The sequence below is a fragment of the Channa argus genome, unplaced genomic scaffold, assembly GCF_033026475.1.
Source record: "Channa argus isolate prfri unplaced genomic scaffold, Channa argus male v1.0 Contig023, whole genome shotgun sequence".
In the NCBI taxonomy this organism is placed as follows: domain Eukaryota; kingdom Metazoa; phylum Chordata; class Actinopteri; order Anabantiformes; family Channidae; genus Channa; species Channa argus.
The window spans coordinates 423,675-442,149 of NW_027125242.1; the positions used below are offsets into that span (position 1 = coordinate 423,675).

At 38.1% G+C, this 18,475-nt stretch overlaps 2 protein-coding genes across 2 annotated transcripts in view; both read right to left on the reverse strand.

Annotated features, from left to right (window-relative positions):
• enpep (glutamyl aminopeptidase) overlaps positions 1-9,787 on the reverse strand; it is a 32,080-nt gene extending 22,293 nt beyond the window's left edge. The window contains exons 1-2 of the mRNA XM_067495493.1: positions 8,984-9,787; positions 8,036-8,177 (exon numbers count right to left, since the gene is read on the reverse strand). Coding sequence (XP_067351594.1) covers positions 8,036-8,177; positions 8,984-9,621 — 780 coding nt within the window. The 5' untranslated portion in view covers positions 9,622-9,787. The remainder of the gene's footprint in view (positions 1-8,035; positions 8,178-8,983) is intronic.
• A 1,478-nt stretch (positions 9,788-11,265) lies between these two features.
• lrit3b (leucine-rich repeat, immunoglobulin-like and transmembrane domains 3b) lies at positions 11,266-14,659 on the reverse strand. The gene is made up of 5 exons (XM_067495506.1): positions 14,411-14,659; positions 14,218-14,303; positions 13,679-13,972; positions 13,528-13,581; positions 11,266-13,286 (listed from the first exon to the last, which is right to left on the reverse strand). The coding sequence occupies exons 1-5, from the start codon at positions 14,518-14,520 to the stop codon at positions 12,907-12,909; spliced, it is 924 nt and encodes a 307-aa protein (XP_067351607.1). The 5' UTR covers positions 14,521-14,659; the 3' UTR covers positions 11,266-12,906.
• Between the last annotated feature and the right edge of the window lie 3,816 nt (positions 14,660-18,475).

An 18,475-nucleotide genomic window follows, 5' to 3' on the forward strand; every position in this document is an offset into this window, starting at 1 on the left:
GGAGGATCTGGTGAATTCTTTCTGTAATAGCTACAATTTTATTCATAAAATTATGAAAGTCAAGAAGAATTTTATTCAGAAAGTCATGAAGTCATTGCTGGTCAAAGTTAAGGGAATAGTAGGCTCAACAGAACTATGGCTCTTAGTCAGCCTGGCTACAGTGCTGAACAGAAACCGGGGGTTGTTCTTGTTTCCTTCTATTAATGATGAATAATATGTTGTTCTGGCATCACAGAGAGCTTTTTGTACATTTTTCAACAGTTTTTCCAGGCTAAATGAAATTTTTCTAAATTTCTGGAACACCACTTCCTTTCTAACTTTCGCGTTGCCTGTTTTAAGTTGCGTGTTTGCAAACTATACCATGGAGATCACCTCTTCTGGTTTACTGCCTTCTTTTTCAGAGGGGCAACACTATCGACTATTGAACGTAGTGAGGCTGCAGAATTGTCAACAAGATAATCAACTTATGCAGGAGTAACATTAAGGTGGCTACTTTCCATTGTATTAACATATGGTGAAGCAAATAATGAAGAAATAATTTCTTTAAATTTGTTTACAGCTTTTTCACTTAAGCATCTGCTATAGTGAAATTTGCTGTATAGTCAGTTATTGTAAATTCAAATGTTATAGGAAAATGGTCAGAAACAAGAGAGTTGTGAGCAAATATTGTTAAATTATCCGTTTCAATGCCATACGCAAGGACAAGGTCTAAGGTGTGATTAAAACAGTGAGTGGATGTATTTACATTTTAGGAAAAAATATTATTGAATCTAATAATGAATTAAACACAGTGTCTTATTTACATTTTGGGAAAAAACTAAAAACGAAATGAATTAAAGGCAGTTACTGTCAGCATCTACATGAATGTTAAAGTCACCCACTATAATGACTTTATCCGTACTAAGCACTAAATCAGTAAATTCAATAATACACAATAACAAATAATAGTGGTTTTTGAGTTTTCCAGTTTGGGTGCGAAAGGCTAAGAGTAAGTCTCTCAAATGAGTTATAATTATGTTTAGGTTTAGGGTTTATCAGTAAGCTTGAGTGGAAGATTGCTGCTACTCCTCCACCTCAGCCTGTGCTTCTAGGAACATGATAATTAAGATGACTTGGGGGGGTTGACTCATTTAAACTGGCATATTCTTCCTGCTGCAACCAAGTTTCAGTGAGACAAAATAACTCAAATTTATAATTATTAAGTCATTCACTACAGAATTACAAGAAGAACTACAGATTTAGAAAAAAAAGATCTGATATTTAATGATCCACATTTAAAAGTTTTAGGGTTTTGTTCTGTAAGAGGAGTTGTCATAACTTTTATTAGGTTATCATGATTAACTCCTCTTGTAGTCATTTTTGGTTTAGTTGGTCAGGGAACAGACACAGTCTCTATAGGTATGTGGGAGTTGTGGGGGGGTGATGGTTGTAAGGACACTGCAGAGAGGCGTGTAGGACTGGATCTCTGCATCCTAGGCTCAACTCTGGATTGTCATACTTTTGGTTGTCTAATAAAACCAGCCATATTTCTGGATAAGAAAGCTGCACCATCTAAAGTAGGATGGATGCCATCTCTCCTAATCAGCCTAGGTTTTCCCCAAAATCGTTTCCAATTATTGTGACAATGTGATTTATTCTTGATAGAATATAATGTATATCTTCTCAAAACTTTATTTAACAATGTCTTCCAAACATATCACAGTAAAATTGAACCATAATTAACCCTTGCAAAAAATAGCAATGTGTAAAGTAAAATTATTCCAACCCTGACTTTGTAACAGTGTAATTAAAGCTAACTTTGAGCATGACTACCTCTTTGTTTTTGTACAGTACATCAACCAAAAAATGTAAAAGTCTGGATGTCCTCCAATTTCCTACTTCTTAAATCCGACAAAACAGAAGTCATAGTATTTGGACCTAAAAATCTCAGAAATGCTGTCCAAACATATTCTTATTCTAGATGGCATATCTCTGACCCCCAGTACTACTGCTCAGAGTTGTTTTTGACCAGGATTTGTCTTTTACCTCACACATATAAAACAAATTAGAACAGGCTTCTTCCACCTACAAAACATTACCAGAATTAAGAGCCTCCTGTCTCAAAGTGATGCCAAAAAATTAGTCCATGCATTTGTTACTTCTAGGTTGGGCTACTGTAATTCCCTACTTTCAGGATGCCCAAGTAACTTCCTAAAGATCCGGCAATTAATGTAAAATCCTGCAGGAAGAGTGCTGACTGGAATTAGCAAGAGAGATTATATTTCACCTTCCCTAGCTTCTCTCCATTGGCTTCCCATAAAATCTAAAAAATATTTTAAACCCTGCTTCTTACATCTAAAGCTCTAAATGTCCAGGCTGCATCATAGCAATTTCCATTGCTAGGCTGATGATACCCAGATATATCTATCTATAGATCCAGATGAAAAAAATCAGTTAATCAAGCTTCAAGCCTACAAGACATAAAGGCCTGGATGTCCCACAATTTTTTACTTCTAAACTCAGACAAAACTAAAGTCATAGTATCTGTCAGAAATATGATGTCCAACCATACCATTACTCTAGATGGCCAGTACTACTGCAAGATCTAAAACACCTCATATTGCCATATTATCATTCCAATAGACCACTTTGATCTCAGAATGCAGGCCTACTTGTGGTTCCCAGAATTTCCCAAGGTAGAATTGGAGGCAGAGCCTTTAGCTATAAAGCTTCTCTCCTGTGGAACCAGCTGCCAGGTCAGATTCAGGAAGCAGACACCCTCTCTACTTTTATGTCTAGACTTAAAAAGTCTCTTTGATAGACAGTTATAGTCGTGCTGCTATAGGCTTAGCACCCCCCAATGTATTGAGCTCCTTTCCTCCCCTTTTCTAACTCATCTCTCCTCTCACCCCACAATTGTCACAACTGTATGACATTAACTTTAACTTTTGTGTTCTTTCTCCCGTAGTTGTCTTTGTCCTCCTCTGTCTACCTCTCTCTGTCCCTTTTTGCAGGTGTCCCTGGCTTTGGAGCTGTGTGTTTTCCAGCGTGCAGTTACTAGTCCTACCAACCTGCCCGATGTTTTGTTGTTGCTTTTTGTTGCTCTTTTATTTTTTCTCTCCACTTTCAAGGCAGATGGCCGCCCACCCTGAGCTTGGTTCTGCGGGAGGTTTCTCCCATTAAAGGGACAATCCAGATCCTTACAACCGTCAACCCCCCACAACTCCCACATACCTATAGAGACTGTGTCTGTACCCCGACCAACTAAATTACATAAACTAAAAACGAACAGAACAAAACCCCAAAACTATTAAATGTGGATTATTAAATATCAGATCTCTCTCTTCTAAATTTCTGTTAGTAAATGACTTAATAAGTGATCATCAATTCGATTTATTTTGTCTCACTGAAACTTGGTTGCAGCAGGAAGAATATGTCAGTTTAAATGAGTCAACTCCCCCAAGTCATATTAATTATCATGTTCCTAGAAGCACAGGCCGAGGTGGAGGAGTAGCAGCAATCTTCCATTCTAGCTTATCAATAATTCCTAGACCTAAACATAGTTATAACTCATTTGAGAGCCTTACTCTTAGCCTTTCACACCCAAACTTGAAAACTCAAAAACCACTATTATTTGTTATCGTGTACCGTCCTCCAGTCCCTTATTCAGAGTTTTTAAATTAATTTTCTGATTTTCTATCTGATTTAGTGCTTAGTACAGATAAAGTCATTATAGTTGGTGACTTTAACATTCATGTAGATGCTGACAGTAACTGCCTGAGCACTGTGTTTAATTCATTATTAGATTCAATTGGTTTTTCCCAAAATGTAAATAAACCCACTCACTGTTTTAGTCACATGTTAGACCTTGTCCTTACATATGGAATTGAAGCAGATAATTAAACAATATTTCCTCACAACTCTCTTCTGTCTGACCATTTTTTAATAACAATTGAATTTACAATAACGGACTATATAGCAGTTAGGGTAAAATGCCACTATAGCAGATGCTTAAGTGAAAAAGCTGTCAACAAATTTAAAGGAATTTTTTCTTCATCATTTGCTTCACCATATGTTAATACAATGGAAAGTAGTCTCCTTAATGTTACTCCTGCACAAGTAGATTATCTTGTTGATAATTCTGCAGCCTCACTACGTACAATACTCGATAGTGTTGCCCCTCTGAAAAAGAAGGCAGTAAACCAGCAGAGGCGATCTCCATGGTATAGTCACAAACACGCAACTTAAAACAGGAAACACGAAAGTTGGAAAGATAGTGGCGTTCCAGAAATTTAGAACAATCTCATTTAGCCTGGAAAAATAGTTTAAAAATTTACAAAAAAGCTCTCTGTTATGCCAGAACAGCATATTATTCATCATTAATAGAAGAAAACAAGAACAACCCCCGGTTTCTGTTCAGCACTGTAGCCAGGCTGACTAAGATCCATAGTTCTGTTGAGCCTACTATTCCCTTAACTTTGAGCAGCAATGACTTCATGAGCTTCTTTATGAATAAAATTGTAGCTATTAGAGAAAGAATTCACCAGATCCTCCCCCCAAATATTACAGGTAGATCTTCATGTACAGCAGTGCTAGAGTCATCGATAAGGCCCCAATCCCTGTTAGACTGCTTTTTACCCATAGATCTCTCTGAGCTAAAATCAATTATTACCTCATCTAAACCAACAACCTGTCTGCTAGACCCTATTCCAACTAAGCTGCTCAAGGAAGCTTTACCCTTAATAGATACGTTCATATTAGATATCATTAATCTATCTTTAGAAACAGGCTATGTACCACAGGCCTATAAGGTAGCTGTAATTAAACCATTACTTAAAAAAACCCTGTCTTGACCCAGGTGTTTTAGCCAATTACAGACCAATATCTAATCTCCCCTTAATTCTAAAATAATTGAAAAAGTAGTTTCAAAACAATTATGTGATCACCTTCATAGGAATAATTTGTATGAAGACTTTCAGTCAGGATTTAGAGTTCATCATAGTACAGAAACAGCACTGATAAAAGTCATCAACAATCTTCTCATGGCCTCAGATAATGGACTCATCTCTATACTTGTTCTGTTAGATCTTAGTGCTGCATTTGATACCATTGATCATAACATTTTATTACAGAGACTGGAACATGAAATTGGAATTACAGGAACTGCACCAGGTTGCTTTAAATCTTATCTATCTGATAGATTTCAATTTGTTCATGTTAATGATGAATCCTCCATGCACACAAAGGTTAGCTATGGAGTTCCACAAGGCTCTGTGTTAGGACCAATACTTTTTACTTTATATATGTCTCCTTTAGGCAACATTATTAGAAAACACTCCATAAATTTCCACTGCTATGCTGATGATACCCAGCTATATTTATCTATGGAACCAGATGAAAATAATCAGTTAATAAAGCTTCAAGCGTACAAGACATAAAGGCCTGGATGTCCCACAATTTTTTACTTTTTTACTTTTAAACTCAGACAAAACTGAAGTCATAGTATTTGGGCCCAAAAATCTCAGAGATATGATGTCCAACCATATTGTTACCTTAGATGGCATAAGTCTGGCCTCCAGTACTACTGTAAGGAACCTTGGAGTTATTTTTGATCAGGATTTGTCCTTTAACTCACATATAAAACAAATCTCTCGAATAGCCTTCTTCCACCTACGGAACATTGCCAAAATTAGGATCATCCTGTCTCAAGTGATGCCAAAAAACTGGTCCATGCATTTGTTACCTCTAGGTTGGACTACTGTAATTCCTACTTTCAGGATGCCCCAGTAACTCCCTAAAGAGCCTGCAATTAATCCAAAATGCTGCAGCAAGAGTGCTGACTGGAACTAGCAAGAGAGATCATATTTCACCTTCACTAGCTTCTCTCCATTGGCTTCCCATTAAATGTAGAATAGAATTTAAAACCCTGCTTCTTACATATAAAGCTCTGAATGGTCAGGCTCCATCATATATAGAAGATCTCATAGCACCATATCATCCCAGTAGACCACTTCGTTCTCAGAATGCAGGCCTACTTGTGGTTCCCAGAGTTTCCAAAGGTAGAATGGGAGGTAAAGCCTTTAGCTATCAAGCTCCTCTCTTGTGGAACCACCTCCCAGTTCAGATTCGGGAAGCAGACACCCTCTCTACTTTTAAGTCTAGGCTTAAAACCTTCCTCTTTAATAAAGCATATAGTTAGTTATAGTTATGCTGCCGTAGGCTTAGACTGCTGGGGGACCCACCCCCCGATGCACTGAGATCTTTTCCTCCTCCTGACCATCTCTCCTCTCACCCCGCAATTGTCACCACTGTGTGTCATTAACTCTGTATGTTCTCTCCCGTAGTTGTCTTTGTCCTTCTCTGTCCCCCTCTCTCTGTCCCTTTCTGCAGGTGTCCCTGGCTTTAAAGCTGTGTGTCTTCCAGCGTGCAGCTACTGGTCCTACCAATCTGCCCGATGTTTTGTTGTTGCTTTTTGTTGCTCTGTTGTTTTCTCTCTCCCCTTTCCACTCACCCCAACCGGTCGAGGCAGATGGCCGTCCACCCTGAGCCTGGTTCTGCTGGAGGTTTCTTCCGTTAAAGGGAGTTTTTCCTCTCCACTGTTGCCTATGGCTTGCTCCAGGGGAATTGTTGGGTTCTCTTTATACATCTTTATAATCTTGACTTTATTCTGTAAAGTGCACTGAGATGACTTTGTTGTGAATTGGCGCTATACAAATAAAGTTGAGTTGAATTGAATTGAATTTTAAATGTGCTGGCTGTATGAATTTTTTGAAGTATGCTGACGTTTTTGACAAAAACCAAATAGGTACAGTAACAGTTGATGTAAACTGATGTATCTTTCCTGTATCTGCAGCAGCAGCTTATAACTCCTTCAGAAGAGTCTCAGTGGTCTCCCTCACTAGTTTCCTTCTTACAAAGGTAGAAATCTATGAAGACTTATATCTTATACTTTGCCTTGTTCCTTCCATTTCTTCATGATGCATTTAACTGGATTACAAAAGATATCCAAGAATGACTTGTAAATTCTTAATTTCCTTTTTTTTTTTTTTTCCTTTCAGCTTATCCTGTGAGTTCAGGGTCGCCACAGCGCATCATTGTCTGCATGTTGATTTGGCACAGTTTTTACGCCAAATGCCCTTCCTGACGCAACCCTCCCCAATTTCTACTGGGCTTGGACCGGCATTACATAGCTGGGGATGGGAATGAGCTGTTAGGGATTCAGTGTCTTGCCCAGAGACACTTGGACATATAGCTGGAACCAGGGATCGAACCAATGTGACCACCCTGTGGTCCGTGGACGACTGCATTACCAACCGAGCAAAGCTGCCCCAGACATTCTTCATTTCTAGTGTCCAAAAATTTTTTCACACAGTTGCTTGGACTGTTGTAGAAGTTGTTAATTGTGTAGTTTTAGATTCACCAGTTAGTGAACCTTATATATATATATATATATATATATATATATATATATATACCCACACACACACACACTCAGGTTGTGTGATTTGGAAACTGTTTGCTGCACCAACTAGCAATCATAGCAATTTATGCAATCACTTATTTTCTGTATTATATTTTCTGTCTCTTTCATGTTGACATGAAAAAATACTTTCAGAAAATGTTTGTCCAACTTTTATTCAAAATGACCATTATTTAATGTTTTAGTAAAACAAAGTGTAGTATTACTTCCAGGGGAGGTGAGTACTTAATAGGCTCAGTAAATTTTACTTTCCTTATATTAAGCAAATGCCGCAATTATATTATTTTGTGAGGTACCTTTAGCTCAATCCCAGGTACACCTATTTCACAAGACATCCGGTATGCTAATAACACTTGTTTTAGGATCTGAAGCTTGAATACAATGATGTCTTAATACATGTTTTAGTATTTAGGTTGTGTAGGAATATGTGAAATAAATACAGTCTGGTCTGTATATATTGAACAGTGAGATACTTTGTCTTCGAAAATCACCACAATTGATTTGAAATGAGAAAGCAAATGTGCTTGTTTATACATTTCAGATGTTAATATTTGGCATTGCTGACTTGATTCATACCTCAACTGGCATGTTGGACAAAGCTTCATAGCTAGCATCATGAGTGATGGAGATTTTGTAGGTGGCCTTCTTATTGGGTTCATCAAAGCAAGGGAATGACTTGCGGGCATCTGTTGGCTCATGGTCAGTTGCAGCAATCTTTCTGTTTACCAAAGGAAGGACAAAGTAAGTAAATGCTTGAAATGAGGTTCTTTACATTTTCTTATAGCTTTATTCTTTAACAAATCTCAATTACCTAATACTCAAACCTCAAAAAGTTAGTTTGTTGTCTTTGATTTAGTGTGTGTGTGGTTTTTTGTCAATTTTATTAAAACTGTTCACACAATCTGCATTACCAATTCGTTGAAACCACCAAAAGCTTTAAACGTCTCCAAATAAGCTTGTTTGACTAGAACAGGCTTTAATTCTGATTTAGAAGTCATACTGTATGTTGTTATTAATAGAACTGACAACAGGAAACATGACTTAATTGATTAACTCTTTATCTTTGAAGCTTGGATAAATTCACATTCAGTAAATCAGTATATTTTTATTAAACAATTATAATTTATATAATTGTATATATTATATAATAATATATAATTATAATATAACATTATTTTTTTAGGTGTACATTAAACAAGAATCAATCAGCAATGCAAAAATGTGCTTCAATAACTTAAAATATAATGTAAGTTGGGGGCTATAATCTAAAAGTTTACCTCCTCGCAATTCACAACATAGTCATTTCAAGGCATTTTACAGAATAAAGTCAAAACTATAAAGATGTCTAGAGAAAACCCAACAATTCCCCCCTTGAGCAAGCCCTAGACAAAAGTGCAGAGGAAAAACTCCCTTTTAGGCAGACATCTGCCTTGGCTTCATGTCTCCTCCTTTGTATTGTTTACATGTGTGTTATGTATGTGTTAATTTACAGGACGAAACAGGATAAAATTAAATCAGACTTACTTAGTGACCCCTTGCTCGGTGTAGATAACCCTGTAGAAGCCCACTAAAGAGCCATTGAGCCAGCCCTGGAAGTTCAGAGTGAGTATGTACACGTCTCCTGGGTTGGTGACAGGCAGCTCCTCTGTGGCTTCCACCACCACATACTCGTGAATTTTGTATTCAAAGCAGCCTTTTACAGCAATATCCATCTGCTGCCCCTGGCTGTTCAGCATCTTCAACTTGGGCATGGTGTTGACAAATGTCTCCCTAATGTGGAGCCACAGATGACGAGTTGGCCTAGTGACTTCAACATGGATGTGCACTGTGCCTGTGTAGGTGTCCTCAACCAGGTCCGGTTCCAGGTGCAGGTCGTAGTGCACAGGGTTCACATAGCTGGGCAGACGGAAATTCTTCCACTCCCCGGTGGAGTCGGCAGAAGGAATGCAGGGCCCTCTGCCAGATGGAGGTAGCTCTGTAGGCGCAGCTGTGGGTGCTGGTTCGGAGAGAGTGGGTTTGGTTGGGGGGTCTGATCTGGAGAGACCCAACCCAAGGCCCACTGCTAATGAGCACACCACCACCGTTGCACAAATGATGACCACATGTTTACAGCGGATGCAGTAATGCGCCTGTTGTTTTTCAGTGTCCATGCAGTCAACCATGGCTACTGTAAACTGCTCTAAGGCTGGCCTGAAGTCAGAGCTGTAAGTTTTGACTCCTACAGTGATTAGATTAGCTATGTAAACTGATCCAAAGCTTGCCTCTGTGGTGCTGAGAGGTGGAGCGAAGAGAGGAGGAGGAGGGGGAATCTGTCAGACAGAGGAGAGAATGTCACACTTTAAGTGAGAGATTTATTCTGTCCTCAATGCTGTGAAGACGCCTCCTCCTGTTAAACATCTACAATCTGCCTGTAAATCAATGGCTAACAGCTTTGTGTTGTTAAAAACTGTTTTTTGTTTGTGTATACAATATATTATATATATTATTATATTATAACAAAATAAGCACTGACTTTAAGGAATAAGTAAATAGGTAATTAGATAAGTGTGTGTGTTTTCTTTAGGAATTAGCTCAATTCGTGAGTTGGATGCAGTGGAGTCTGTCCTCCTGGCAGTGAACACACAAAAGGAATGGTTTTTATTGCATTTGCTCTCTGATCAGCCAGCATTATAGTGATTGCAACAGAAACTCATACAAAGGATTAGTGTTTTGTATTACATCACAGTAGTAAAATCAACAGTGAAGACATTTTTATTTATCTTGTTTCTGTAACTGCGGAGCCTAGGGATGATGATGTTGCTTGTTTTATCCACTTTTATTCTAAAATCTATATGGTTGTCATAAAATGTAATGCTCCAGAAAATGAAAGTTCACATTTTGGACGCTCAATAGGTAGCTCAAAGTCTGAGCATTTTAAGGCTTGGCAGGGTATAAATATGAAACTCTGCTGGTGGATTCACTTGTACAAACAATGAACAGCTGTGTGGAAAAATATTTTGTTCCTTCATGAAAAGTCAAAGGTATAAGACTATGTACAGAAAGCGTAAGAGTTTGGACTACCAAGGTGCATTTTATTAGGAAATATTCAATACAGAGCCTAACAGTATGTTAAATGCACCACTAACTGAAGCTGAAGCAAAACTTGATACTGATGACAAAAACTATCTGCATCTTCAGTTAATGCACTTTTAGCCTTGTTTCCATTTTGGATGTATTCATTCAGGGCAGCACTTTGTTTTGTTCACAACAGCAATGGTCAAATTGATGCATGCATCCTATAATGAGCTATACCCGTTTATTCTGTAGAGGGTCAGACAGAGCTAGAGGCAATTCCACCCCAAATGGGGTGGGTTAGTGTACATATTGCGTTAGAAAGAATAAACCGTTGATCAGGTATTTTCTTGTTCAGTATCAACAGTTAAAAGTAGTGGAACAGTAAGGACAGGTTATTTGTGTTTGCTTTGTTTTTGATTTGTGTTTACACTAAAGACATTCAAGTTTTAGATCAAAAGATGGATACAAGACAAAATTTCACCATTTCAGTGTTTGTTTGATGTAATTTACATATTGACATGTCAAACAACATAGAATCAATTGGATTACCCAAACTGACTAGAGGTATTAGAATGTTTGTGGGTGTTTTTTGTTTCTCTATGTGTCTTGTGACATTGATTGGTCTAATAATAATAACCTAAATATTTTTTTATTTAGCAAAAGGTTTTATCCGTGAAGATTTGTATTTGTTTTTATAAAAGTAAAGACAAAACCAAAGACAAAACAGAGAAAAGCATCAAAACTCACCTCAACAAAGAAATCTACCAAAAGGCAGATTGTTTTGCTAATAGTTGTCAAGCGTGCTTTGTAACATGCTGCACCACAATCTTGAAGAGTTAGGATCTGGGAGGCCCATACTGTACACTGCCACCCTCAGAAATGGTTTAACCTCAAATAAAAAACCTACCTGTGAAGACAATTGCCTTTACCTAGTCACTGAAGTAAACGGCTAACTCTTTTACATGCTTTTTACATTTCTTTTTAAAATGTCTGACATTTAATTAAAAACAACTTAAGTACATTGCAACTCATTGACACCCAGAACAGATTGTTTTACACACTGGAGGAACAGATTTGAAAGCTTTCACTGATCATACAGCAAGCACTACAGAAAATACAATTTCGGAAATATTTTCACACCCAAACAAACAAAAAAGAAAGACATTATCTATGGATACCAGTGATCTTACTACAGGAATAGAGGTCAGTATACCTAACATCCACCAATAAAAACGTGATTTACTGATGAAATAAAAGAACTCTGCTCAAGTCTGGAATTTCTCCACATTTACATCCAAAAGTCAGACTTGAGTATTAAAACTTGAAAAGTGTCCCTTTACAGTAAAATCTGACTAAATCAAATAAGCGATTAATTTGCAGTGCTTAAAAAAATCATTTTATAGACAGTGCTAATATTTTCGTTAATTTTAGTTTTTTCAGCATTAGCATGTCATTTTGAGCTTACAATGCTAATGTGATGATCTTTTGCTAAGTGCCAGACTCCTGTCCATGTGAGATTTCTCTGTCTGATTTCAGGTAAGCATACTAGGTATTCTATTGTTCTATTCTATTCTATTGTTTGTTGATGGATTTTCTATTTTATTACAATATGTGCAATGGTGCCACCAGCTGGTCATATGACATTTACTTATATCAAGTCAAGGTAAATGTCCTGTAGTTATCAGAACATGCTGTTTCTGTCACACTATCAGAGTGAGATAATACGGCAAAGGACTTTTATTAAATTTGTACTTCCTTACTCAAGGTATTGTAGGAAGCAGAACACAAACCCAAATTACCTCGGGGAAATTTATTAAGTTGTTGTCATTAATACAAGTAACAATACATTTAAACTACTATATGTAACATCAAGGATCAACAGCAGCTTTCGGCTTGCTCTATTTTTTCTCAAACTGAATATTTGCAAGCTAAAAGAGTACACATCAGATTATATCAATTCAGATTTGATTCTAAGAGTTGTGTGTGCTAAACTTAAATGATAGATGAAGACACAGATTTTGGAACTCGGAAAAGTTGCAAAAAGAGGAAACAAAAACACATGCAGGCTTTATACTGTGGTTTGGCTTGGCTTACACAGTTAATATAGGCTTTTGCTTTAAATTCAATTTCCAAAACATTCTTTTAGAAAACTTTGTCATATCACTTATGCTACACCCTTGTTTCTGAGGATCACATTTTATTTTTGACACTGGGTAGAACCCTGTCTATTTTTCTACAATTGTGAACTAGCAAATATATGAAAATAGAAACCTCAATCATACTTCTACTTATTATATCTTATACAAATGTTTCTGACCAAACAACAGAGGAGAGTTGTTTGAGGGCTCAGTGTAGACTTGGATGTCTGGGTCATTTCTTTGTATCTGCTAAGTTTATTTTGTGTCTTTTTTTATGTCCTTGTCGATGGAGAACACTTTGGACACAAAATTAGGGGCAGTCTGGGTCTTGCTGACAGGAGGTGCTGTGATGTTTTGGAGTATCTGGTTCTCCTTCACTGACAGCATGTTAGTAGTAGCTGGGTTTTGGCTTGGCTTCTTGTATTTTAATGATGAATTGAGCAAAGTCTTTTGGGACTTCTTCTTTGGAAGACGGGACAGTCTTGTGATGCCCCCCACCTTCAGTTTAATCAGAGCTTCTGATATTCCTGCCATGTTTCTTGCTTGGCAGCGATATTCACCAGCATCCTTGTATGATAAACCATTGAGGCTAATTATTGACCAGCGAACACCCACTCGAGGAGATTCCTCCATAACTGGAACATAAAAGGTGTTTTAATGCACAGCACACTATACATAAGTCTCTTCTCTATAGCTATATACAGAATCATGCAGTCTTTGAGACCCAATCCAACAAATGCATAACCCTATCTGAGACCTACATCCAACCACAAGAAACAATTCTGTGGTATTTTATGCATTGGTGGTGGTTAGGTCCAGGATCCAGGATATAATGCTTCTCAGCTTAAATTTTCAAAATGTAAAATAGCCACTTACAGCTCTCCAAACCCCTGGGTAGCTGTTCAGAGATCTCAAGTTGCTGGCAGCAGTCTGAACAGACAAAGATACAGAGAACATGAACTGCTGCAAGACCTGCTCTGAGGTTAGTAAGATGATAATGACCTAAAACTAATGCTGTATTGTTTACTAGCATAGGCTGAGGTTTTGATCCAAGTCAGGGTTGGTGTTGGGTATCCTGTGGCATCACAGCGGAGGATTACATTACTGCCCAGGAGAGAGTTGACTCTGGTGGCTGCAGGCTGGACAGAGGGTCTCATACAGCGGGACAGCTCAGCCTTGGTCAACAGCAACCCCAATTGACCTAAAGACCTGCTGCACATCAGCATACGGTCCATTAGAACTACATGACTCCACAGAGACATGGACAAGGACATCACCATGGAGATCTGGCAGTCACACAACCAGGGGTTGTCATGGAGACCTAGGTATCAGGACAATTTGACGTTTACATCATTGTAAAGTTTGAGATGTGTTACATATAGGTTGATAGAAAAGCTTCTCTGATGCCAAGAGCTCTTAAAAAGTTGTGATCAAGTGATAACAGCAAACAATTCAGTGAGATAGTAAAGCAATAGGCTTTGAAAGACATTTACATACTAGGCATTATAAAAGTTTTGCTGATCTAATTAAATTTAACACTGTCTCTGTCTCTGGAACATACTGTACCCAAAATTCTTCTTTGTACTAGTCCTCCCTGTTGTCCTGGGAGAGGAAACCAAAGGTCCAGCAGCTCAGCAGGTAATATAGTAAGTCTGAGGAGAGGAGAGAAGAGGAGAAGAGAGGAGAGGAGAAAGGATAAGCAAACCTGTTGAATACTACTACAAAGAACTATTTCTTTGCATGAAGCATATGGACGCACCTGTTGCTAGACAGATCGAGGTAAGTGATGTTGAGGAGAAAGAGAGCAGCGTGGGCAGGAAGACTAGACAGGCGGTTGTTGTGGAGACCCAGAGTCTGGAGACGAGGCATGTCCCTAAGGCCCTCCCAAGGAAATGATGTCAGGAGGTTCCCATCCAAACGTAGCTCCCTTAGGGCCTTCAGGTTGACAAAGCTACTTGGGTGGATGGATGTGATGGAGTTGTATGTCAGCCACAAGAACCGCAATTCTGACAGGTTGTAGAAGGCTGCCCGAGGCACTCTGGAGATCAAAGTTTTCTCAAGACGCAGTTTGACTGTGTCAGCTGGGACATTAATCGGAACAGCCGAGATTCCAGGGTTATTGCACTGCACTAACCTGTTGTTAAACACAAACCTGTAAGGGCTAATGTTGGGATAAATACAGGTCCATGAGTATGTAAAATTAAAACCATGGTCATCATTTAGTAAAGCCTAAGCAAAGAATACATCCTGCTGACAGCAGTCACATCAATAAGTACAAGACATCCATTTCCTTTGGCAGTGATACATGCTCAAACCATGCTTTACAGATGAAGAGCTATGTTTCAGATCATGAGCAGATCTTTGTTTTTTTTACCAACATTAGGTAAAAGTGTATGATTGTCTCCTGACTGTTTTTGCTTGGCTTTGTTCAGACCTACAGGCATTTATAACAGGTTTTTAAACAAACCCTAACCTGCTCCTCCTGTTTTTGTGACTCAGATACACTGAAATCTGGCAGGGTGTTTACATGGCCAACTGCTGTGAAGGGGTTATAATTTACTAAGGAAAGATTTGCAGCAAGGCCCAGGTTACCTGACTGAAATGAAATACACAGAAGCTGAAGACAGCTGCAGTAAAGATATGTAAGAGCATCACCAGGAAGGAAACACAGCATTACAATGTAGTTTGTGTTACAAACCTCAGGCAGTGAAGTATTTGGAACCAAGTGTTAAAATTGACAGTTTTATTTAAAACTATGTTAGTTTGTCCAAGTAATTTTGAGCTCCTAAGATCATGGGTGAAATTTCAATTTAGTTGCAGTGGTGTACAAAGCCAGTATCACGAAAATTGTCGGTATTAAATTACTAAAATACTTAACTGTGATTATTTTTTGATCTAGCTATTCACTAACTTTAAGCCATATTATTGCGACTGCAATTATTATTGTAATTGCTCTATAGCATCACTAGTGGTAAACATTTTACAGCAAACCAATGACTACATAAACAGTACACATATACATCGATCAGCCACAACATGTTGGTGTTTATCAAAATAAAAATATTAGAATGATTATTATAATATAAATATGTGTTGGCTAATTAGTGTACAATGAAAAATTTACATTTTATGTACATGTGAGTTGCATTTTGCTGCAATTACTGCATTTTCAGGGTACCCTGTTTTATGTCTTTTGTCCTTTTGAAAAAAAAATTGTGGATTAAAATTTTCTTACTGTAAATAGGTTTTAATGTTTACCTATTTCTTTTATTAACTAATTATTTTTATTTAACAAGTCATGTAGAGGTGATCTTACTCGAATCTGACGCTCCTGACTCTTCAGCAAATACTTCACTCCAGAGATTGTTGTTAGACAAACATTGAACATTTATTGTACTTGCTTCTCAACTTAGCCAATGACAGATCAATTGTACATACAACTTTAAACACAGTGATCTCACAAGCACGTTCACTAGCTGTTTCATCAAACAAGTTTCCCAAAGTATGTCTGAACTCACAGAACTCACAGGACTCGCAGAACCCGCAGAACTCGGTAAGAAACCGTGTGCCTCTACAGCTACACACAGAACCCTTTTTTTTCTACCTTGTTGAGGTCCACACCTTTCTTGTAGTCAGAGTTCCTATGCTCTAGTTACTGTGTCACGTCTGCACCCTTCAGTAGCTGAGCTAAACTGTCTCTCTCTTTAACAAACCCACTGCATTGTTTCCTTGACCACTGGTCAACAAACTTAAAGGTAAACTACAAAGGCAAACTATCAAAGCCATACAATGTCACTAATGACATCATCAGTACACAGACACATCACAAACACACATTACATAAAAAATTACATTACACACACAGGCAAACGTTACATAAAACAAATAACTAAACTAACCCCCTTGGTTGGCTCATACAAGTTACTTTGTACATTTGCTTAAATTGAATTACTGCAGAGAGAGAACATATAACAACATAATGGACAGTCTAACATGTCCTTCATCACCTGAATCAAAACATTTTTGTTAAAATCTAATTACCAAACTAATTGAATTATTTCAATCCTATTCTTGTGCATGTTATAATCTAAAATATAAACAAATATGCATGGGGCAGGCAATATATATTCGATTATTATTTTAGTGTACACCAATTAGTCACAACATGACATGTATAGGTTTCATCAGATTTAGAGCTATTTGTCTAAATCTAATCTGCTAGAGCACAAGAATAAAAACTTGAACGCACAAAAACACAGAGATGAATTAAATGAATTTTACTCCACCTTAGCTCTGCTATTTCACTGTTCCCATATGCGCAGGCACATAATACTGGACAGGAGTAGACTCCAAACAGAAGGGACTGCAAGATATAAACAAGGACCAGCAGATACATTCTTCATCAGACAGATCCTGTACTCTGATAGGACTGCTGTATCTTCATACTCTCCAGTCCTCTCCAGTCTTAGGGTGTCTCCACAGTACAGAATGAAAATTAATCCCAGATTAGCTGGGATTACATGCTTCTTGTAAACAGCATGTAATCCCACGCCTCACTGTCAAACTAAGAAATCACAACATCAATGCTAGCCCAAGCTTTTTAGAGCCTTTAGGACAATTTTCATATCATAAAATCAACATCATCATCAACACCACAGTGGTAACAGTGTAACTGGCAACAGTATGTAACCCTAAAAAAATGTACTGTCACATTTTTGTTTAATGTTAGTTTAAGTGGTAGTGTTAGAACATTAATTCTACTCAATTCAATTCCACTTTATTTATATAGTGCCAATTCACAACACAGTCATTTCAAGGCACTTTACAGAATAATGTCAAAGACTATAAATATGTATAGAGAGAACCCAAAAATTCCCCCTTGAGCAAGCCCTAGGCAACATTGGAGAGAGATCCTTCTGCAATACCAGGCTCCAGGTGGGCGGTCATCTGCCTTGAAAGGTGGTGGTGAGTGGATAGTGAACAGAGAATAGAAATGAGCAGCGAAAGCAACTACCGAACAATGGGGCAGGTTAGTAACACCTCAGCCGTCTAAGCAGCATGACTATATCTGACTATAAGGTTTATTAAAGAGGAATGTTTTAAGTGTAGACTTAAAAGTAGAGAGGGTATCTGCTTCAGGAATCTTGACTGGGAGCTGGTTCCAAAGGAGAGGAACTTGATAGCTAAAGGTTCTGCCTTCCATTCTACCTTTGAAAATTCTGGTAACCACAAGTAGCCCTGCATTCTGAGATCAAAGTGGTCTACTGAGATGATATGGTACTATGAGGTCTTCTCTATATGATGGAGCCTGACCATTGAGAGATTTAAACAGTATGTAAGAAGCAGGGTTTTAAATTCTATTCTAGATTTAATTCAATTCAATTCAATTCAATTCAATTCAACTTTATTTATATAGCGCCGATTCACAACAAAGTCATCTCAAGGCACTTTACAGAATAAAGTCAAGATTATAAAGATATATAAAGAGAACCCAACAATTCCCCCTGGAGCAAGCCATAGGCAACAGTGGAGAGGACAAACTCCCTTTAACGGAAGAAACCTCCAGCAGAACAAGGCTCAGGGTGAACGGCCATCTGCCTCGACCGGTTGGGGTGAGTGGAAAGTGAAGAGAGAAAAGAACAGAGCAAACAAAAAGCAACAACAAAACATCGGGCAGATTGGTAGGACCAGTAGCTGCACGCTGGAAGACACACAGCTTCAAAGCCGGGGGACATCTGCAGAAAGGGACAGAGAGAGGGGGACAGAGAAGGACAAAGACAACTACGGGAGAGAACACACAGAGTTAATGACATACAGTGGTGAC